The sequence below is a fragment of the Musa acuminata genome, chromosome BXJ1-5 (genome assembly GCF_036884655.1).
Source record: "Musa acuminata AAA Group cultivar baxijiao chromosome BXJ1-5, Cavendish_Baxijiao_AAA, whole genome shotgun sequence".
Lineage (NCBI taxonomy): Eukaryota > Viridiplantae > Streptophyta > Magnoliopsida > Zingiberales > Musaceae > Musa > Musa acuminata.
The window spans coordinates 46,756,200-46,779,039 of NC_088331.1; the positions used below are offsets into that span (position 1 = coordinate 46,756,200).

Genomic DNA, 22,840 nt, shown 5'->3' on the forward strand with positions numbered 1-22,840 from the left:
TCTAGCTAATAGTTACATACAAATAATTGATATTAACTCTAGCTAATCATGATTAACCTAAATTTTTTGGATGAATGTTAACAAAAGGGATACTTTTGTGAAGGCTCTTAATATTTGTAATAATTATAGAGGTTATATTACAATTTATATGGGCTAATACGTCATTTTAAACTCTTATATGATAGATATGTGATATCCCTAATTTAATTTAAATAAACCAATGTAATGGACCGGATTGATCCATGTAAAAACTCAGAAACAACGGGCCGGGCTTGATCGGACAAAATCAAGACGAACCGAGCCGGGGCGGGCCGGGCCGGGCTGGTTTGGTTTCAAATCGCCGCGGCGTCTTCCCTTTTTATCTCATCCATGTCTGCGTGTGAGGAAGATGGCTCACCAATACATTCGCGGCCTCACTCTCATCCCGCAAAGATAAGGCTGCATAGACACCCCACCCCCCCCCCCCCCTCTCTCCTCTCTCTTCGTCGGAGAGAGACGAAGACGAAGCAGAAGAAGAGGTAGAGGTCGGCCCCAAAGAAGGTGCTCCTTTCTTAACCTGCCTCCATCAACCGGCTTCACTGTTCCCATCCCAGCCTTATCTGTTCGACTTCTGTTGTACTGCCGCAAGTTGTGTTTTTTAATCCTAAAGTCCTCTTCTTTCTGTGCATTTCTTGTTTCAACTGGGATTTGATTGGAAATCGTTCCAGAAATTGGAAAGAAACCCCATTTGGAATTTGGAAAGGAGATTCTCTTGTGGAAGTTACGGTTTTCTACTTCTGGTTGGATTTGCTGGCATCAAAATTGTGTGAAACGTGAGATTGAGAAGGCGAAGGGCGCTAATTAGTTGATTCATGCCACAAGTTGGTTGTTTTCTGCATGTTCTCTGACCTCACATCCCGAAATACTTACTCGGAGATTTACAAGTGCCAAGGTTGTGAGTGCTACTGGGAATTATGTGTTTGGAATTTTAGGTGCTACTTGTTGAGCACGAGAGTGTGGAAGCTTTGCTGCTTCCCATTACAGTAGTGATCTAACTTTGTGTTTGAATTTTTATCAGTTGATATGAAAGAAGTGTTGGCAACAGGTCTCTGGAAAATAAGAAAATACCTCCTTTCCTTCTCTCACACTGGACACAGACACAACATCAGAAATCCCTTTTCTAGATTTAATTTTTATTGTTATAAAGTGTCAAATGCATGATTAGGATTTAAAAGACTTGCAGGTGCGTAATGGTTGGAGGTGTGTAATTATTGTGTAAGCTATTAAAGATTGAATACATGACAATTTTCATATGCTATATCTTCCATCAGTATACTATGAAGTGCCAGTTATAGAATCTAAGCACAAACACTACCAGCTATAGATGACAGATCTGTAAATGAAGAATAATATTTGAAGTTGTATGAATGGAAGGTATCACGGGCTGACTCGACGGAATAATCGATCTATTAACTTTGTTAAGCCTGAGCCATTGAACCAAGATGCTCAAGTTCAGATTAATAATAGTACAACCACTAAGTCTTTGTAAATCAACTTAAGCCTTTTTTCTACTTTCGAGATGAGGCTAAATTAGGGGAATTATATTTCACTACACATGTAGGGACTTTACCTTTATAGTTATTGTGAAAAGAAATTGTTCATCCATACTCGTAATATGCATCTAAAAACCTACCCTGACACCTGTTAATATTTTGATCCTTGCCCGTGCATCTAAAAATTTAAGCTTCTAGATGAGACAGATTTATTCATTTATGTCAAGAAATTGTATCATGTAGAAATCACAACTCTAAAATTCAGAACCATTTTGACAATGGGATCTCCATTAACATGTGATTCTTAGAGAATTACTTTATCTTAGACATGAGTTTTTGATCATTCAACAAGTTAATACCTGCAACTTTTCTTTCAAAGAATTTGGGAATATTTATTTGCAATCTTCAGTTTCTTTGTTATAGATTACCGGATCCATGGGATAGTAAATATCTAAATTATAAGACAAATTTTGTGTACATGAGTGGGAAGCTTAATGATTGTTAAATCTAGTGCTAGATTAAAAATCAGATATGAGAGGTACTGACGATTGACTGCCTGAGAAGATTGATTGACAAGTGGAGGAGAATTGAGATGGCATGAGAAAGTGCCAGAAATCTAAGGATAAAGTGGAAAGAGATGTAATTTTATGTGTCTAGATAAGATAAATGTGTGTGTATTAAAAGGTACAAGAGCTTAGCGTCACTAGTTTCTTTATGTTCTAGTGAGCACTTGATATGCCACAGAATATTCATAATCTGTAACCAGATAGTGGATAAGTGTTTTTTGTTATTGCTTTTGTTGGATATTTAATTTCTTAAAAAAGTCTTAGCAATTATAGCATGGATCCGAGAATTTGTGACATCTTGCTGATTACTTCTGCTAGTGGAGATTCTTGTTCGCATGGCTAGTCTCATGGTTGTTTTATTATCCTCTTAGGAGTCACAGAATCTAGTTGGTCTCAATGGAATTATGTGTTATTTCCTTATTTAGCTCAAGTTTCTGCATTTCTTATGTAATATAACAAAAAGATCAAATTGTTCTTTTCAGCAGGTATCAAATAGATGCCAGCATGATTTCTACATCCAATTTGTCACCAAAGTGTTGTTGTTATTGTTTTTTTAAGAATTGACCCAGTTAACATAATTTCTGCAATCTATGCTTTGTGCAGGTCGAAAGAGAATTTGGAGCCAAAACTTTTATTTCAGATAATACTTCCTGAAGCAGAAGGTTTCATTCAAGATGACTCCTGTAATTCATTGTACTATAGGCAATATCACTCTGGTTCCTCGAATTGTTTTCGGCCCAAGGAAGGAGATACACTTAACAAGATGTGATACTTCTGAAAAGGACACCAGGCTTAAATCATCTCAAAGGTTTCTGTTACCACATTCATCATTGAGACTGATTCAGCTACACACTAGTCGCTTTTGCCATGGAATTCGAACGGTAGCAGCTGTTGGTACTGATTTAACTGTAGAAGAACCAAATCCTACTGTTTCAGGGGATGTTGCTGATGGAAGCTCAGAAGCACCATCTAGTTCTGATGAATCAAATGAACCTGGTCCACCAAATCCAACTACCACTTCTTCTAGTAAAACCAAACGCACTAGACCTGTGAGGAAGAGTGAGATGCCTCCTGTGAAGGATGAGGAATTAGTTACAGGTGCTTCATTTATAGGAAAAGTAAGATCAATTCAGCCATTTGGTTGTTTTGTGGACTTTGGAGCCTACACAGACGGTCTGGTACATGTTTCCAGGATGAGTGATAGTTATGTCAAGGATGTTGCGGCTGTTGTTTCTATTGGACAAGAGGTGAAAGTGAGACTTGTGGAGGCCAATAAGGAGACTAGACGAATCTCTCTAACAATGCGTGATACGGATGACACAGCTAAAATCCAACAGAAAAAAGAATCTACATATGAAAGTAGTGAAAAGCCAAGACCTGTCAGGAAAAATACTTCAAGGTCAAATCAGAAAAGAGAGGAGAAACAAAAGAGCTCAAAGTTTGTTAAGGGGCAAATTTTGGATGGGACTGTGAAGAACCTCACAAGATCAGGGGCTTTTGTGTCACTTCCTGATGGAGAAGAAGGATTTCTTCCTGTGGCTGAAGAATCTGAAGGGTTTGGTGGCATTTTAGGGAGTTCGTCACTGCAGGTCGGCCAAGAGGTTAATGTACGTGTATTGCGCATTAACAGAGGGCAGGTAACTTTAACAATGAAAAAAGAAGAAGATGTTGAAGGGTTAAACATGAAACTTAATAAAGGTGTGCTGCATGTAGCAACGAATCCGTTTGAGCTGGCTTTCCGCAAGAACAAGGAAATTGCTTCTTTCTTGGATGAACGAGAGAGAACACAAAAATCTCTGGAAACGATGGAGCAGACAGTAGGAGAAGTTGATGAAATATTAGAAAGTTCTAATACTTCTGTCGTTGATAATTCAGCAAGTAGTGATGATACGCAACTCATTGATTCCTCTGATTCAACTACTGAGGCTGATGATGAGAAATCTGTTGCTGAAGTGCTTCACGAGGAAACTCTTTCTGTCGATCCCGTTTCAAATAATTTGGAGAACACGACTGAGGAATTGTCTCAGATTGCTGATATAGTTGCACAAGAGGATGAGAAAAGCTCCAAAATCTTGAATCAGTCTTCTCGAGATTCAATTCCAGTTGTGATCCCTGCAAAAGATAATATAGAGGAGTCCTCCAACTCTGTAGAGGAAGAAAACATAACTTCAGAAATAGTTTCAGAGGGAGGTGAATCTTCTGCCAACAATTCGTTAAATCCAGCAGTGGACGAAGCTTCTTTAACCAATGCAGGTAAAGAAGTAACTAGTAATATTCAAGCTTCAAAGGAAATTGAAGAAGTTTTGGCAGCTAATAGTTCAGTAGAAGCTGAGGCTTCTGTAATTGGAGTGAAGGAAACTGATGTGACAGCTGAAACTCTTGAGCAGGACAAACAAAGTTTGGAAACTCCAAGCTCAGAAGAGAAAGAGGACCTTGTAGATTCTGTGCAAGTTGAAGATTCTCCTGGAGAATTAGAGACAAAAAATGATGCTGGAATTCTGAATGATCAAACCTTATCTACGGAAGCTGTGGATTCAGTGGTCATTTCTAGTATCCAATTAGATAGCACTGTAGCTACTGAAGATGTGGCACAAAAATCAACTATACTGGCTGAGAATGAGACCGTTGCTGCCAAATTACATGATGCAAAAGCCGTGGCTGGTGGAAACTTAAGTGAGCAAACTGGCCCTTCTGGCATAGGAAGCTCCATCAAAGGTTTGAAAGTTTCCTCATTTGGGTACATCTTCAGATAAAATTCCTTTTCCAGTAAAAGTTTCTTGGATAATGCACACTTATTTTCCTTTTCGTGCAAGGAGAGAATCATGTTGGACAATTAGCTGACCAGAGTGAAGATTCGTATTAAATTTGACATCACTGTTGAATCCTAGACTCTTCATTGTTATTATATGCGTGCTTGGATCAGCTTCATAATTTTTTGCATGATAACCAGGGTTTTCAGATCAACATCAAAATAACATTCCTTCACTAAGAAATTTGAGAACATATAAAACACCAGGAGATTGTAGGTGGTCAAGTTTTGTTTTAAGTCTGATGTGAACAAAGAAATTTGGGCTCCGATGTCCATTAACATCTGAAAAGATTTATGTCTTGTTCACTAGCATCCTTCAACATCTCGTTCCCCATGTTGCCTGTGTGATTGATCAATTATGCTATAAGAACAGGAATATTAATGTTAGCTACATGTCTCCTTTCCCTCCATTCATTCCTTTTGAGGACAATATTGCTAGTAGTTCAAAAGCAATTTTAACATTTTGCGGAGTTTCTAACTAAAATCTTGTTTAGTCTTAGTCTGCCAATTTCAAGTCATTTGACATTTATATTTTGATAACTTTGTGGTCAGTTTTCTTTCATCGTTATCTACAATCAGTAATACTTCTGAATTTTGACAATGCAATTTCTTGTTATATAGCATTTGTGGAACGTGGTTTCTTTTTTTGCTTTTTGCATTTTAAGTGTCTTTACCATTTGTGTTACTGCTATCGATATAACTATAGTCTAAAATTCTCTTTTAATATTATATTTATTATTCTAAATAGGGAAATTCTGTAAAACTTATCCGTTTAATAGAGCTTCTTTCAACACCTAAAATCTGATTGGCATCTCACAGTATTAATTGCATACCAAGAGATCTTGAAAATATGTTGTTTCCAAAGTGAATAGTAATCATACCTCTGCTGCCACCAGATAGTTGTTATATTTCTCCAGCATTCATTATCAGCTATAAGGTTGCTGCAACATGTTTTTTGACCTGTAATTGATATACAAAATGCAGCTACCATTTCACCAGCACTAGTAAAGCAATTACGTGAAGAAACAGGTGCAGGTATGATGGACTGCAAGAAGGCTCTTGCAGAAACTGAAGGTGACATTGTTAAGGCCCAGGAGTTCCTCAGAAAAAAAGGTTTAGCAAGTGCAGATAAAAAGGCCAGTAGGGCAACTGCTGAGGGTAGGATCGGATCTTATATCCATGACAGCAGAATAGGAGTGCTCATGGAGGTGAATTGTGAAACTGATTTTGTCTCTCGAGGTGACATCTTTAAGGAGTTGGTTGATGACCTCTCCATGCAAGTAGCAGCATGTCCTCAGGTTCGTTATCTGGTCACTGAAGATGTTCCAGAAGAAATTGTGAAGAAGGAGAGGGAAATTGAAATGCAGAAGGAAGACCTTTTGACTAAACCTGAGAACATAAGATCAAAAATTGTTGATGGCCGAATTAAAAAGCAACTTGAAGAATTTGCATTGCTTGAGCAACCATACATAAAGAATGATAAAATGGTAGTTAAGGATTTAGTAAAGCAGACCATTGCGACTCTTGGAGAAAATATCAAAGTCAAAAGGTTTGTCCGATACAATCTTGGAGAAGGCTTAGAGAAGAAAAGCCAGGACTTTGCTGCTGAGGTAGCTGCACAAACTGCAGCTAAATCTTCACCTGCAGTCCCAAAGGATCAACCTGCTGAAACCAAGGAAGCTATTGAGAAGTAAGCCTTTTACTCCTTACATAGTTCATCCTGTTGTAGCTAAAGCTTGTTATGATTTTAATCACAATTAATGTTGTTATGTTCAAGATACAAGGCTTGGCTTTATTTACTAGCTGACTAGGAAGACAAATTCTGAAAATGGAGAATCTGAACCGTCTTGTGCCTCGTGAAGCTGTTTAATCCTCATTTCTTAACTGCTGCGTTAGTTTTAATGTTACTGCATGATTTCGTTATGCTAGTGGTCGTCATCTTTCCCCAAAAAAGAAGAAAGAAAAGCAAATAAAAAAGCCATTTGATGCTAATTTTTGTCTCTTTGGTTATCGTTTTCCAAAATGCATATTCATGTACTCTTGTGCAATTATACATTATGCTGTATGAACCGCTTTGAACATCAGTATGAACTATGGGCATATGTATAAGATTGTGAACCCACTTTAATTAGATCTTAAATTCGGAAGATGTTGACCATAAGTATGAACTGTTGCAGGCCTAAAACAGTTGCAATATCAGCTGCATTGGTGAAGCAACTTAGGGAGGAAACAGGTGCTGGCATGATGGACTGCAAAAAAGCTCTTGCAGAAAGTGGTGGTGACCTTGAGAAGGCTCAGGAGTACCTCCGCAAGAAGGGCCTATCATCTGCTGACAAAAAATCCTCCCGACTAGCTGCCGAAGGTCGGATTTCATCCTACATCCATGACTCCCGCATCGGCACACTCATTGAAGTCAACTGTGAAACCGATTTTGTGGGGCGGAGCGAAAAGTTCAAGGAATTGGTTGATGACCTTGCTATGCAGGTAGTGGCCTGCCCACAGGTTGAGTTCGTCTCCATCGAGGACATCCCAGAGAGTATTGTCACAAAGGAAAAAGATATAGAAATGCAGAGAGAGGATCTCAAGTCGAAACCCGATCAAATAAAGGAGAAGATTGTTGAAGGAAGGATCACAAAGAGGCTAGGAGAGCTTGCTCTTCTGGAGCAACCCTTCATCAAAGATGATAGCATTAAGGTGAAGGATCTGGTGAAGCAGACAGTTGCTGCCCTCGGAGAGAACATCAAAGTTAGGAGGTTTGTTCGCTTCACTCTTGGGGAGAGCTAAGGACTGAAATCTGAGGTTGGCAACCATGCATAGTCTTGGAAGAGTTGAGAGAATTTTTGAACACGAATGTGACTCACGATTTGTAAGGTTCTGCTTCTGTATTTAATTTTGTTGTATCATCTTTTAATCAACAAAGTAGTGAATTTTCGCCTTGATGACAGAATTCTGGAAGGAAAATTGCATGGCCGTGATGATGTCATGTTGTTTATGTTGCAGATTCTTGTGCTTGAGTAGTGTTGCAGTGAGAGAAATGATTGCCAAATTTTGCTAAATGAGCAACAATTTCGTAGTAGCATAATGATAAGAGTAATTATTTCCTTTAAATAATTAAGATTTTATGATTTTGTTGTTGTAATTATAATAAGCATCTTTCTTTTTTACAACTTAATTCTAAGTAGTGAAACTAAGTCTTATCTCGGTGTAGTGTAAAACAAATGTATTCATTAAACCCTGATAATCTAAATGACAAATGAGAAACTTTAATTTCATCAAGATTTATAATCTAAAATGATCAACTCAATCTTCTTCAAATTCCCATTTAAGCGGTAAATAAGATCAACACTCTGTTTTGTGGGAACAGTCAAACCAACATAGGTAATAGACTCGATCAGGTAGCGTGGATCCTGCTATGGATCTATCGACAAAAGCCAATCCGAAAAAGATGATCACTATGTTTCCGGACATCTACATTTACATTTCTACATTGCTATCTATGATTTGAGAGGCCGTCTTCTAAATATTATTTCGGTAGAGCGGGCAGTGACGGCTCTTCTTCAGCCACTGCAGCAGACAACCTCCATGGAACACGAACATCTCCAGGCACAGAAGGTGCTCGACAGCAGCACGGGCAGCACCTCCGCCGGAAGCACCCGCTGAGAATTTTTTAGCACCCCGACACTATAGTTCACGGCTTATAATGCCATGTACATACATATTACTTGACTGGGTTGAAGTACTACAATGTCTATCATCTTCTACAAATCTCCAAAGAAAACCAACATGCAAATTGACTAAAGACAACGTTGAAATCCAGAATGCATCATCCAATTACACAGCAAATAAAAAGCCCTCTTAGACTCAGATGGTGGAACAGCGCACAACTAAGCAGTGGCAGTTGCGCCAGCGGCAGCCAAGCGCTTTCTTGCCTCCTCGATGATGCTGAGCTTGATACCCTTGCCTTTGGGAAGAGACACCCATGGCTTCGTCCCCTTGCCGATGGTGAAGACATTGCCCATGCGAGTTGCAAACTCGTGGCCGGTGGCATCTTGGACATGGATGGTCTCGAAGCTGCCCTTGTGCTTCTCCCTGTTCTTGATAACGCCAACTCGGCCAGTGTTCCTCCCACCGGTCACCATCACAACGTTTCCGACATCGAACTTGATGAAGTCTACGATCTTGTTGGCCTCCAAGTCGAGCTTGATGGTGTCATTGGCCTTGATAAGAGGGTCCGGGTAGCGGATGGTTCGACCATCATAGGTGTTCAGGTAGGGGATGCCCTTCTGGCCAAACCGGACAGAGCGAACCTTGCAGAGCTTGAACTGTAATAGGCCAAAAAGGAAATCACACAGTTGAAACGTTTGAAGATCCAATATTCATCGACATCCACATATGAGTCTCTATAAAACTATGATTCTAATGGCGATAGCAATTTGATCATTAAAATCACATATAATAGCATATGCAAACACAGACATCCACAATCTTCACTAAATATGTTAGGAGACGTGTGAAAAAAATTAATAAGCACAATAAAAGTCATGATTGATCCTAGACATGCAGCTTTCTTCTCCAGCAGACACCAAAGGAGAGCTACAAATTCACATTTTTTATGATAAAAAAGTCACCGATATTTGTAAAGATGTAAAGCACAATGTCTACATACCTTTGCCTCTTCATCTCTTACTGAATGGAGGCGGAAGCGTCCCTTGGTGTCATAAAGAAGACGAAAGTTCTCATTTGTCTTAGGAATTGAAACAACATCTGCAGATAGAAGACCATATAAAAAATCAAATTTACTCTACAAAATATATATAATGAAAGATGTACATCATAAATGAGAGGTAGCTACATATAACCAAAATTCTCTAGCCATTTTAAAAATTGTGATATAGAATACAACTGCAACCAAAAAAGAATAGTTAAGCATGTTCCATCAGAAGATTTTAATCGCATACCCATGAAACCAGCAGGGTACGTCTTGTCGGTCCTGACTTTTCCATCCACCATTACATGGCGTTGCATAAGAATAGCAATGACTTCGCGGTATGTGAGAGCATACTTCAGTTTGTTTCTTAGAATAAGAATCAAGGGCAAGCATTCTCTAGCTTTATGAGGGCCAGATGATGGCTTTGGAGCCTAGTATGTGACCAAATTTACTTAGCAGTGCAGGCATACAAGCGATACAAGGTGCGAAAAGAGTAACTGAAGGAAGATTTCAACTTACGAAAGCTCCGCCGAGCTTGTCCAGCATCCAGTGCTTCGGGGCATTAAGCCTCTTCAGATGTTTCTTCAATCCCCTCGCCTGAAGTGCATCAAAGAAAACAAGATGTCAAGCAAACAACATGAGCGAAACCTCATATATGCCTGGGCCAATCCAGAACAGATTGTGCATCACGATCTCCAATAATTATTGACAATTATATGCCTAAAAACACTTGTCTCACGGAGCGACCACAATTACAACACAACATCTTGAGAATACAAAGACAAAGCACAACTCCGCATCCCTTCTATTTAGATATAGCACCTTACAAGCTTCCAGCCATCAAAACAAGATCCAATCTGTAAGATCTAACCAAATAATGGAAGCAGAAAAACTCAAACACCACCCAGGATTCAGCTATTCACCAAGTTTCAAGACATCAGAACGCTTACAGAATGGTTCGAGGGATACAGGTCAAGAAAACAACATAGAAACTAATCTCCCAAGAAACATAAACAAATATGATGCACCATAAATGAATCATTTAAAAGAAAGGAGAGTACAGAAGTATCTCACGCAAATACATTTCCTAAATCATCCATATATCCATCCCATTGAGAGTCCGGACACAAGGACATCTAAACTCAGTGTGATCGACATCCCCATCATCAAAGATCGGATCTTTTCCCAGAAAAGGATTTGATTTAACGTGTAAAAGTACCCAAACAACAACGAAGAATATAATGTCAAACAAGCACACGACTTATACACACTAGACCTAAATATGCACTCAGACAACAGCACGCAGATCGAGTAACGAAAACGATGAGAACAGAGCAAGACTAAACGTGGAGATATCAAACGCGGAATAGGACGAACCATTTTTCCGGAACTCGGCCTCCCCTCCGCCGCCTCTCAAGAACTGGGAACCGCCGCAGGCAAACAAACCCTATCGCTTCTTAAGAAGAGATGGTTGTTCAATGACCGTAATACCCTCCGATTGGGTTCTTTACGATCCGATCGGATCCTGTTAAAAGACCGAAGCCAGCAATCGTCCGTTGGGCCGTAGATGATTTGGATGTGATCCGTGTCATACCCGTGAAGTCCGCTCTTCGACAGTGTAAGATACGAGCGCCTGCAACCATCCCCGACTTACGGAACAACTAGCAACGCAACTAAACATTATTCTGCTGGTGTGGATGCCGAACCAACCAATCATGATTGAAGCCGCGTCTTAAGTCGCAAACCATAGCAATCCCCAAATATATATCGTTTAATGGTTTTCTTTGTTCTTAAGAATATGGATTTTAGGTTCGAAGAAACAATGCTTTATGGCGTCAGAAAAGAATCGAGTTTACACTGCTATGATCATATTTGATTCGATAATTTTTATTTGGAAAATAATTTAATGTAATTGGAAGAATATCGTTACGCAATCTTCATAATTTTTGTTGCTAGCAAGAATACTGAAAAAAAATTTGAGAAGCGGATTCGGATGCCTGGAAAAACGGTTCGGGTTTGCTTTCGCCAACGACTAAAATCCGATCCGATCCCCAAAATGGTGTAAGTTGATGCATCAGAGAACACAGCTGCAGCTTAGAAAGAAGCGTCATTGCTTAATATCACAGAGAAATAAAGCAGACTGTTACAGTAATCCAAACAGATCAAATGGGTTTAAAATGCCCAAACTGCACCAAATCATAGAGCACAAAATGGTCCACATAAAAGCGAAGTGGCTTAGTAGCAGTCATTAACTTGACATAAAATATATTAATTCCTTAAACCAGGAATTCCAATTATTCATGGCTTCAACAATCAATTTCTATTGTTGCTTCACTTCAACTTTCTTCTTCTGCCAGAGCCGATCCAAAGCACCATCTGCATCACCCTGCACAGGCGGTCCCACAAAATAAGCACACAAGTAGAGGCGTTGACTGTTTATAAGCACGAGCTATCGACAAATGGACTGAAATAATGAAGACTGGACACAGATGAGTTATTTCTGAAAGATACTGTACTCATAGAAGAATTATTGATCCCGTGAACAAATTTATTCCACAACATAAAAAATAAACAAAACTAAGATTAACTCGTAAAAGATCTAATAAGTATACTACTATTTGAACCACTGATTTAGATGAAACGAAATTAATGTATCAATTAACCTATTAAGATTATCAATGGATGGAATCAAAAGAGTCGTCATGACGTGGAACCACTACTAAACTACGCTTCACATACACCATGTTAGAATTTAATCTAAGCTATACTAAGCTTTAACAAGGACATCAGACTCTTGAATAAGAGAAATTATAACACCATGATTAATCCCACATCGAAAGTGGACAAGACTAAGAGTGCCTCATTAAAGTATGATAAGTGTATTACTATCAACTTCAATCTAAGTATTTGACCAGTGGTTTAGATCAAACGAAGTTGATGGACCAGTTAGCTTATCAAGACTACGTTGTGACATAAAGCACAAATAACAACAATCATGTGAATCTCAGCTATCATGGTCATGTAGTTACAAATTTGGATGCAGTATTAACATGAAGTGCAACACTTTGACAAGGCCTAATAAAGAAAATTATAAGAAAGCAACATATCAGAAACTCAATAAAAAAATGTCTTATTATTATGTATTATTTGGTTTATTATCACCACCCTAACAACAGATTGGCATATAATGACCCACGAAAGCAAGAAGAACTGCACCAACTCAAGAAGTCAAAGATTAAAAAAAAGAGCAGAGAATAATAGAATGACAGACAATTTTTATATGCAACCATGGGTAGGGCAAAGAAGGATAAATGAATGATACAAGCCTTGTTATGGTCAAGTTACAAGCACAAACCATAAAATTTACTTGATTGAAGCTAAAAATCCTCAAACCAACATTTGCTTCCCAAGTTCCCTTTGACTATACTTTTACTTGTAATCTTCTACTCTTGTAGATATCAGGACAAGTGCTGTTGAACTATTTATACGTGATATCTTTGCATCGACCCTAAAGCATCCTAACTATTTGGTAACTCAAGCATGCAGATAATTTGGAAGTGTATAGGGTATCAGGTACATGGGAATCAGTATTGCCTATTCTTTCTTGCCCTCACAACACAGATGTGTGTAGGGTTTAGTCTTTTGTGTCATGTAGATTGGCACTAATTTGTTTTCATAACCTGCATGTTACTTGTGACCTACATCAGCCTAGCTAAGCTGATCCTTCAGGATAGATATTGATCTCAGAAGGATCCCATTGTGCAAATGAAATACTCAATTTTCACATAATCAAGTGGCTACTAAGTAATGCAACATAAAAAATGACATTTCTTTTTAACAAATAAATGACACTGAATACCAGAAATTGGCAATTAGGACAAACCTCAGGATCAAATATTTGCAATCAAAAATGCAACATAGCATTTCAAACAGTTCTATTATCATAATGAGATGGTTTGTTTTTACACCAAATCCAGATATTTTGCCTTTAGATATTATATATTCACATCACTTGCTAAGTTCAATTAACAGTTGAAAATGACCACATGCACACAAGAGCTCAGTTAATGAGGAAGATATAAAGGGGTAAGAAGCTACATAAAGGGAAAAAAATGAGATTCTTTTCAATGATTTACCAGAGTATGTATTAGAATTAGACCAGTTCTGACAAAGATATAATATAACAATTATGCACCAACATCCCTTGTTTTTTTAGGTATACTACAAGCTTGCTGGAAAACATAGAACAACATTCAAACCCAAAAAACATTAATAAAAATCCAAATGAGCACAATAATATGCCCATCATTGTGGAGTGCATTTTCATGTTATCCCCTGCCCTTCGTATCTTTCTTGATTTTGTTTTACATATCATCACTTCATGAAATTCTTACAATTTTCTACACATTCTTGTTTGTGTGATTGTATGATTTTTCCTTGTTCTATAATCAAAACATGAATCCAACAAAATATTTGAAATGTCCCAAAGACTAGAGATGCTAGTACTAATCCTGAAACCAGTCCTGGTTTCTCGAACTTCATTATACAGCTATAAAAAAGATTGAATTACAAAACCAGGTGAAAATCCTTTCATCAAGTCAGAAGTAAGATGCTTCAAAAACACAAGCCATCATAATATTAGGCATGATGATAATGTGCACATTATCAAATAAACCTTCAGCAAGCATTAACATTGAAAGAACTACAACGAAGTGAAAATAAACTTATATTTTATTAGCAAAATAGTAGCACATTGACCACAACATGAAGTACAAATATTTCTAGTAGCATGAACGATTACACTAGTAATTCCAAAGAAAGTAAGAAAGTGAGAACAGACCTGTGCTCGGATGAAGCCAGAAAGTGCAAAAGTGGTGAACTGGCCGGTGTACACACCACTCTCATCCAAATGCCCGATATTGATCTGGACTGACGCATGGTCCTTGGCAGTAATCAGCCTATTCGTAGCAGAACTACAGGAATAATACCAAGGTTGAGCATCCAATGATACTAAATCGTGCTCTATCGAAGAACAGTAGAAGAGATGATATAATCCCACAACGACATATGATTTGTTTACCATTTCCTCGGGATGTAGAGATCCGTCATGTCACCTGCTTCGTTCTGCATTTTGTCAGTGGATTCTCTTGCCGGCAAAATCTCCTGAAGTACAAGGCAAAAACGCATCAACGTACATATCGATGCAAAGAATTCCAACCTATCTGTGCCTTCTACAAGTCAAACCTTCTGATAGCACGCGTAAAGAAGGATAAAAAAATCTAAATTCCAAAACAAGTCGGAACGACGATCCTCGAGGGATAACATCAAAATCGCAAGGCACCTGCAGATCTTAAACCAAGTTCGCCATTTTGGCCCGAAATCAAGGGGAACTGAAGCGTAGTTCTAGGCGATTGGAGCGTACCTGAGGCGAAAGATGAGACCGAACCAGAGCGGCGTCGACATCGACCAGAGGGGTTTCAAGCTAATATATAGTCCGCTAGCCCTAGTTTCGTCACGTGCCGTCGCACGTGACACAAACGGGTTCATTGAAAATTTCGAAACCACTGAACAATCGAGCCGGTTCGTTTTGTAGACCGGTTCAATTTAGTTACAGAGAAGCTCGGGCTTGGCTCGAGTTACAGCGTGACTGAGTTGGGTAAGCCCATATTTGAACTCGCTCGCCAACCGTTCGACGAATTGCCTGGCTGACTATAAGGCCTCACTCCCACTTTTTGGTTGCAGCCGTCGAAGCGAAACAGCTCGTTGCTGCAGCACCATCAGGTGAACCTCGCATGCGATGGTGGTTTTGCTGCAATCAGAATCTCAGTGGTGTGACCGGCATTTCTCTATACCAATGCCAAGCTTTGTCACGGAAACATCACTCATGGATATCTTTTCTTGAATAGGAGCATCATTCCCTGATGACTAGCTACTCTGTGAGTAATTCTCACCCTTTCCTATTGTCCCATTTCCTACTGAACTATCACACAGACAATATGATACTCGACCATCTTAGACTTGCCATTCAACTCTCTAGGGATAGATATGAACTCTCAGTAACACTGATCATCGTTGGTGAGGATTTGACAACTATTGTCTTTCATTATCTTTGAAGGGTCTTTGAACATATGCAGAACTCCTCTGCTGGATAGATAAGAGAATTGGGGTACTCGGTTTCGCCCATTCTCTTAAGAGTTGAGAAGGCAAAGGTTACTTGACTTCGCCTACCTCCTCGAGGTTGTACTCCATGCATCGAGCTGATTATTGGTCTTCGCCTGCTCTTTGCTCACACTTCTGAAGCACTTGAAGTGTTTGTACTCCTTGCGTTGAGTTAGCTACTGTGATTCACCTTTTTAATGCTATCGAACTTCTGGAATGCAGGAAGTTTTCACCCCAACTTGGAGTAATTCTCTAATAGATTTGGTCGCCTCTGGGATCGTACCGTCTTCTCCATCAACCCTGCAGCCTACTCCCTTGAGTAGCGAAGGTACAGCACCGCGTACTGCCTACTTCGTTCCTTGGTCGTGCACTCTTGCCTGACCCGAAGTCCTTCACTTTCGGCTATCTTGATGAGAAACTCATTGACACCGGTCTTACGAAGTTCCTTGGCCTCTGCCCTTCAGCCTTGTCTCGGTACTTGGAGATTGCTTCTGCATGATCCACCTCCTCGGCCCCTTTCACGACCAAGCACTCTCCCTCTATGAGAGCAAGGGATCAATGACTTTCACGGAAGTCCCGCCTCTGCGGTACCATGGCGTTGTTATGCCCATGGCCCTACTATCCGTCGCCTCGCATCTGCGTCCCTTTTCTTCACGATCAGTAGATATGTCTCTGTGGCACTCCTCTGAGTTCACCTCCATTCTAACTGATGCTTGATTTTGGGTAGCTAAGTCCCTCTGGACTCGTCATCGCTTCCTCGCCCCTTTCGACCCCCTACTTCAACACATCTGTGTTCTCCAAGCAGTCCGTTTGGTCGATGGAAAGACAGACTGTAACTCCCATGCATGGCCTCTGTCATCACGTTGTAGGGTTTGCACCGATTCTGTTCTCCTTAGCTTCTTTGGTAGCAACGTTTGCTTACTCAACCTTATCCTCTGACTTGCCGGGCTCCCTTAAGCGAATATGCACTCTGGAGCAGTCCAACTCTCCAGCTGCTTCAATCATACCTTTGTATGATCAAGTCCCTCCCATGGGACTCACTGGTACTTGCATTCGAATTTTTCCCTTGGTGGAACACAGCCCCCATATGCTGATGAACAAGGCTTTCATCCGATGCAAAATTCGATGTACGCATGAAAGACCCGCCTCTGCAGTACCATGGCCTTCACTCCTTGAATCCATAGCCCTTCTTACCGTCGTGTTGTTCACCGAAGTGGAGCTTCCAGTAGCTCCCGATCATACCTCCGTATGATCTAGTCCCTCACGGGACTAGATTGTGTGTATTGCATTGCCACGAACTGTTCTACCACGATCCGTTGCACCATGTCGCCTCCTGGTGACATCTCAATTGCATTCTGATCATTGTGGGATGAACTCGAATTGTGAACCCTCCATGTGTGGCCTCTGCCAATACATCGCAGGGTCTCTTCCACCTTCGATTTTATTCGCTCCTTTGGCAATCGACCTTCATCCACCCACTCTTGGGTCACACCTAGATGAAGCACCGCTCTATGACAGTCCGTCGCCTAGTAGCTCCCGAAGTCCACCGACTTTATTGTAATTTGTGCACCATTGTTTAGATCCTAGGCCTCTGCCCCTACCAGCACAATCTCCGCTGCGCACCGCTTCCTTCATGATAACTTAAATGGCAACACTGTGGCATATTTTCAAGAGTACCCACCCCTGAGTCCTCTTGCCCCGTGCTAAGGCCTTCTGAACCCAATTTCGCCTCCGCAAATTGAGTCGCCTTAGTTCCTCCATCAAATGCTTCTCCGAGATAAGGTGCATGTGCCCAGAAGCTCCTTTCGTCTTTGGCACCATGCAAGATGAGTCCACTCCGTCAGAATGAAGGACCCATGGAACAACATGATTCTACTCTTACCTCTGCAAGAGTTCATGTCCTTGATCTCTGTCTAAGGAAAGCACTGTGCCTCCACTCCATGTTCCAACTTCTATGCTGGCTCCCTTCATGCGGCTTGGGTACTTCACCAAGTTACACCCAAGTTGCTCCGCTCCTTGTTTTTGCATTGAGTTGATGGTGGCCCTCGCGCCCACCATTCCACGGGTCAGCCCTCCCTTGAGTCCGATCTCCATATCGACTCCAAGTGTGCCTTTATTTTAGTTGCTTTGGGTCGCTCTCCCACTTGATCTCGCAATGCATCCACCAATGCATTCTCTCAAGCGAGATCATGCGACGACTCCTCGCCGCTTGCTCGGTCCATTGAGCTTCGTGGAGTTGTTGTTTGTTGAGGTACTCCTCCTCAACATGTGCGGTCCGTCCCACATGATTCTCCCTCTGGGGAGCTAGGACTTATCCCTCCTGGATAACCATCCCGTTGGAGCAATATCTCTCTCCGTTTCGGAGACCACCATCCCCTTGGACAACTCCGATTTGCTGAACAAACTGTGCATTGTTCTGCCTCCTACAAACGCACTTGTTAGATTGCGACTCCACGTCAATACAACCCTCGCTGCACCGTTCAAGGCCTAGCAACATGCTGAACTCGTTGCACACTTCAGTCTCCTACGGACGTATCCTTCACATGCTTAAGAGAAAGTTTCAATGCTCCATGGCGCCGAGTTTCGGTCGTCTTGGGATGGCCGCGAACATTCCATCGTCGGTATACAAGCCCATGCATGAGTACCGAATTCTTCGAGTTAGCGATTCCTCTCACCTCTGTGAGCTTTGCACAACTCTTTCGATTGCTGAGCAACTCATTCCACCTTGGATAGTCTCATCCTTTACCAAGCGCCTCGCTTGCCTTGAACACCATCAAGTATAGTTGTCAACGTTGAGTCATAGCTCACACTCAACCATCCCAACGTTTGTGCGCTCCGCATTCTTCCAAGCTTGCCTATTCTCGTGGTACCTCTTGCGCGAAGGGTTGGCCATTCCTCTGAATGCCAATGTCAGATGCCCGCTCCTCCGAACGACTCCTTTTCCCTACATCTCTATGCCCGTTTTCCCCCCAAACGGTCGTGCGTGTGCTGACTGCCCTCAACGCAGCCCCGCTAGGTCCCCCACGTTTCGCATGCTAAGTGTTTCTATGAGTGCTTGTCCCGCTCTGATACCATCTGTCATGGACTTATCTGGTTTTGCCTAAGTCGTGCGGCACCCTTGCGTGTCCGTCCGCAAAGGTCAGTCTCCCCGAAGCCTCTCATATCCCTTAGGACCCACAAAAGATACAACGGGTTAGAGAAAATGCCTCGTTCAGGATCCACAAGCAAATATTTCCGAAAACACTTCATAGACAATGTAAATTACAAACAAACTTTATAAGCTCTGAACAGTTGCACAACAAAAGGGTAAAATGGTTCATTACAGACCGAGAATCTCTCACACGTGTCCACATGATACAACCTTTATTTACAAGCCTAAAGCGATCACCAACCTAACTGAAATGGGACTATTAAGCCTTCGACCGTCCCTCTACATGCTGTAGAAAGCATGAACATACCAAAAGACACGGATATACATAAGCATTACATCAAACATCCTGTTTAGAAATTTGTTCGTGATAAGAGGGTGGAAAAGCTCATCCGCCGCTCTCACTTTGGAGTGAAAATTAACTTGTAAACATGACAAGAGAATCATGATGTAATGATGTTAGAGGATTTCTCTTTACAATTTGTGTGGTGACTGGAACAGAGTGGATTTGCAGCGAAAACAATGGCTAATCTCTTTCAACGCCAAGGATCATTGTAAGGGATAGAGGACGTATGAAGGAGGCATGACATGCCCTTTTCTTCTTGGAGGGGCCAGAAATCTGGTAAGTATTTTCCATGTCATTATTGAGTTTTTTCAACAAAATATTTCCTAAAGCAAAACATATTATATATATATATATATATATAATCTACAATAACTACCTATATTTACAAATTGAATATTATAAATGAGATGTATATTTAAGTATACAATAAACTCTAGGTTTCTTTAAATGTTATCTCGATCGTCTTACTCCCACCACGAGTGTGTATCAACTTAAAGGATCGGTTTTGCCAAACATACATTTAGTATAAATTTTACAAGAATTCTCAAGAATTACATATTTGAGTCAAGAAAATACTTTAAGTAAATGCTTGAAAGAACATACTAAAATATGGATCTCAAACATAATAAAATTTGAAAAAAATGAGATAAGCTAAATCAGCCTTGTCACATAAGGTTGACAATAATTTCTACATTAACAATCTCAATTATAACAAAAGATCAATTTTATAATTTTTATAATTTATTGAAATAAAAGATATTTTAGAGAAAATTGCGTATAATGAAAGTGAACATAATTATTATTATAAATACATGTATCACATTATTAGCATTGTTTACAACGCTTACAATACAACTATAGTAACATCGTCAATGGTAACACCAATTATCCTCTCGGTGGTGGAGGATCAACACGGCATCGGTTGATGGGGTTACAACCACGGTTGTAGGGGTTGCCATTGGAGCCAAGGTAACAATTTTTTTTTGAAGCATCTCTCGGATCACAAGGGATCCTATCACCACCCTGGTCGATGTCGGTGGAGGGCTCAATCACCCTTCGCGCAGCCTCAATCTCTCGACCAGCGAGGATCAAGACGAGCAAAAGGTATAAGCATAAAAAAACTGTAATTATGTTATTATTATGCGAAAAAATTTAATGCTAGAATCAAAGTCAAATAACAATATATCAATATCAGGATTACATACCTTTTAATGTCATTATGAAAACCTCTATCTGATCTGCAAATGTACCGTCATCGGATCTGACACTTATAGTGGTGCTAATATATTGAGTCACTAAGAGGTCCTATCTATTTATAGGTGAGAACAGAGAGTCTAGGATAAGTAATTAGGAAAGTCTCTTCATCAAGGTATCTCATAAATAATTCTATCATAATTGAACTTCATTTATATTGGCTGGTAACCATAATTATAATTTAATTAAATATATAATATATCTTATCTAATTAATCAATATCATATAATCTAACATTTTGTGAGCAACCTTAGTACCATGGTATGATTACTCTTTTGCGACTTAAGAGACCAAGGATCGAGTCACAAAAATAACTTCTTTAAATATTTAAAAATAAGGTTATGTACATTAATCCTCCTTAGACCTCGGAACGATGGAAGCCTCATACATTCGGTACGTCTTTTTTTACATAATCTAATATTCTTCTACTTGATCTTTTAATTAGTAAAATATTAAAAGGTTTTAAAATCAAAATAAATAAAAGTAAAAAAATTATTTAAAACTAATTTTACCTAATTAAATTTTAAAATTTTTAAAAATATTTTATATATAATTATGAATTTTAAAATAAGTTAATAAATATAATAATACTATATTAACTCTGACTATCGATATAAGTCATAACAGTTGTCTATCATCAATGTCATACTCCCCTCTATGTACTACAATATTGTTATTTTTTTAAAATTATTCATAATGATCGTTATAATTTATCTTATCAAGATAATCTTATTATCACATTCAACTATAATATGCATATACATAAATATAAATAAGATAACTGAAATAAATAATTTTAATTTAATAAATAAAAATATCAATAATAATATTCACTTAAATATATATCACCATATCTTTACCAATTGCTCACTAGCCCTATTATAATAATATTTTATTTAAATACTTTAGATTATAAGACTTTAGTAAATGAATCAATAATCATTAAAGATATACTTAGATTCTCAATTGACATTTATTATTTCTAAATTTTTTGTCTAACCACAAAGTACTTTATTTTGATATTGCTTAAAACCAGTAAAATATTTATCATTCTTAGAGAAGAAAACTACTACAGTATTAGTATAAAATATCTTTAGTGACCAAGCAATTGAGTCGATCATATTGTAAGATGAAGTTTTACAATCATAAAGTTTGATTTGTAGCCTTAAAGTATGTCACAAATTTAACGTTCATTGTTGATGATATGAAAAGTGATTATTTTATTTTATTTTTTTAAGAAATTATCTCTCTAACTAATATAAATATGAATATGAATATGAATATGAATCCGAAGATGACTTTTTACTATCAAGATAGTTTATAAAATTGACATTTGAATAGTTGCTTCAACTTAATCTGATCCCTTTACGTGAGCATGTAGCCTTTCGTTCCCTATAGATATCTTTTTTTTAATTTTTTAATATTTTATTTTTGGGTTGCTTTGGTATTTAATCATCATTTTAACTATAAAATTGATATATAGTCTCGTATAAGTTTAATCATATAATATACTTCTAAATAAGACATTGACCAAAGTCAAAATTTGATCAAAATTAGTCAAAATTTCTTTGGCTAAAAGCCTCTTTTCATGCTCCCCCATGGTGGCTTCTCCTCTCCGGTGGCCCTTTGTGAGCAGCACTTGGAACTATTACAAGGGATTTGGAAGCAGTTCTTGTCATGGTGTTCTGCAGCAAAGAAACTTGCTTCTTGGTTCTTGAATTCTCTTGAGCAAATGCATTCATCTCTCAATTTCTTGATTCTACATAACATGAATATGTTTTATATCTTCATTTTCAAACTCCTTTTTCTACCATAAGCATCAATTTCTTGAGCTCAAGATGAGGAAAATTCCATGTTGCTTCCAATTTAAATAGATGATAATGCAAGTAGGTTTCTTGACAAACTGGAAGGGTAAATGACAAAGATAATTAGGAAGAGGATGGAAAGAGGAAACCAGAGATTCCCATTGTTAGTGGTTCTTGGTCTCCTCATCTTCTCTAGAAACTATCTTGAGCTCTGACATGTAAGGAAATGCCAAGTCAAAACCTCATGGCCATTTCAATTTGCAAGTTAGGAGCACCCACCTCACATATTCATGAGTGGCCACACTAATCCCTCTACCATGAGCAATTAGACATTCCAGGATATAGCAAAAGAAGACAACCAAATGAGTGGATCAAGATTCTTTGGCAGTAGCTGTTTTAGGTTGGAAAACAGTAATGCATTATCATAGCATTGAGATGGTGGCTTGAAATAGTCATCATGTGACTTCACACCATTAATCTTTGTTTTGATTTGTTAGATGAGAAAGGATCCAA

General features: G+C 39.1%; 3 protein-coding genes across 5 annotated transcripts; 1 reads left to right on the forward strand and 2 right to left on the reverse strand.

Moving 5' to 3' along the window:
* Positions 1-412: 412 nt before the first annotated feature.
* Positions 413-7,899, forward strand: LOC135674705 (polyprotein of EF-Ts, chloroplastic-like). 2 transcript variants are annotated; one of them, XM_065184799.1, is made up of 4 exons: positions 413-540; positions 2,702-4,813; positions 5,892-6,597; positions 7,085-7,899. In XM_065184799.1, exons 2-4 carry the CDS (start codon positions 2,773-2,775, stop codon positions 7,689-7,691), a joined length of 3,354 nt encoding a protein of 1,117 aa, XP_065040871.1. In that variant the 5' UTR covers positions 413-540; positions 2,702-2,772; the 3' UTR covers positions 7,692-7,899. The 2 variants fall into 2 exon arrangements, with proteins under 2 accessions (XP_065040871.1, XP_065040872.1); XM_065184800.1 differs by lacking the exon at positions 413-540 and adding an exon at positions 565-931.
* A 690-nt stretch (positions 7,900-8,589) lies between these two features.
* On the reverse strand, positions 8,590-11,072 carry LOC135674707 (small ribosomal subunit protein eS4x-like). The gene is made up of 5 exons (XM_065184801.1): positions 10,993-11,072; positions 10,135-10,212; positions 9,866-10,046; positions 9,574-9,671; positions 8,590-9,229 (listed from the first exon to the last, which is right to left on the reverse strand). The coding sequence occupies exons 1-5, from the start codon at positions 10,993-10,995 to the stop codon at positions 8,792-8,794; spliced, it is 798 nt and encodes a 265-aa protein (XP_065040873.1). The 5' UTR covers positions 10,996-11,072; the 3' UTR covers positions 8,590-8,791.
* Positions 11,073-11,709: 637 nt separating this feature from the next.
* Positions 11,710-15,105, reverse strand: LOC135674708 (small ribosomal subunit protein eS21-like). 2 transcript variants are annotated; one of them, XM_065184803.1, is made up of 4 exons: positions 15,038-15,105; positions 14,696-14,778; positions 14,456-14,588; positions 11,710-12,001 (listed from the first exon to the last, which is right to left on the reverse strand). In XM_065184803.1, the coding sequence occupies exons 2-4, from the start codon at positions 14,743-14,745 to the stop codon at positions 11,936-11,938; spliced, it is 249 nt and encodes an 82-aa protein (XP_065040875.1). In that variant the 5' UTR covers positions 14,746-14,778; positions 15,038-15,105; the 3' UTR covers positions 11,710-11,935. The 2 variants fall into 2 exon arrangements, with proteins under 2 accessions (XP_065040875.1, XP_065040874.1); XM_065184802.1 differs by lacking the exon at positions 15,038-15,105 and adding an exon at positions 14,860-14,956.
* Positions 15,106-22,840: the final 7,735 nt, after the last annotated feature.

Bases quoted from the DNA above. Each gene is read 5' to 3' on its own strand.
- LOC135674705 (XM_065184799.1), top strand. From the start codon at position 2,773: ATGACTCCTGTAATTCATTGTACTATAGGCAATATCACTCTGGTTCCT. The intron at 4,814-5,891 runs GTTTGAAAGTTT...TACAAAATGCAG, and splicing joins CATAGGAAGCTCCATCAAAG to CTACCATTTCACCAGCACTA. The intron at 6,598-7,084 runs GTAAGCCTTTTA...GAACTGTTGCAG, and splicing joins ACCAAGGAAGCTATTGAGAA to GCCTAAAACAGTTGCAATAT.
- LOC135674707 (XM_065184801.1), bottom strand. The intron at 10,047-10,134 runs GTAAGTTGAAAT...GTCACATACTAG, and splicing joins ACAAGCTCGGCGGAGCTTTC to GCTCCAAAGCCATCATCTGG. The intron at 9,230-9,573 runs GTATGTAGACAT...GGCCTATTACAG, and splicing joins TAAGAGATGAAGAGGCAAAG to TTCAAGCTCTGCAAGGTTCG.
- LOC135674708 (XM_065184802.1), bottom strand. From the start codon at position 14,940: ATGTTATCCCTCGAGGATCGTCGTTCCGACTTGTTTTGGAATTTAGAT. The intron at 14,779-14,859 runs GTTTGACTTGTA...CTTGTACTTCAG, and splicing joins TTTACGCGTGCTATCAGAAG to GAGATTTTGCCGGCAAGAGA. The intron at 12,002-14,455 runs GTCTGTTCTCAC...CCGCCTGTGCAG, and splicing joins CTGGCTTCATCCGAGCACAG to GGTGATGCAGATGGTGCTTT.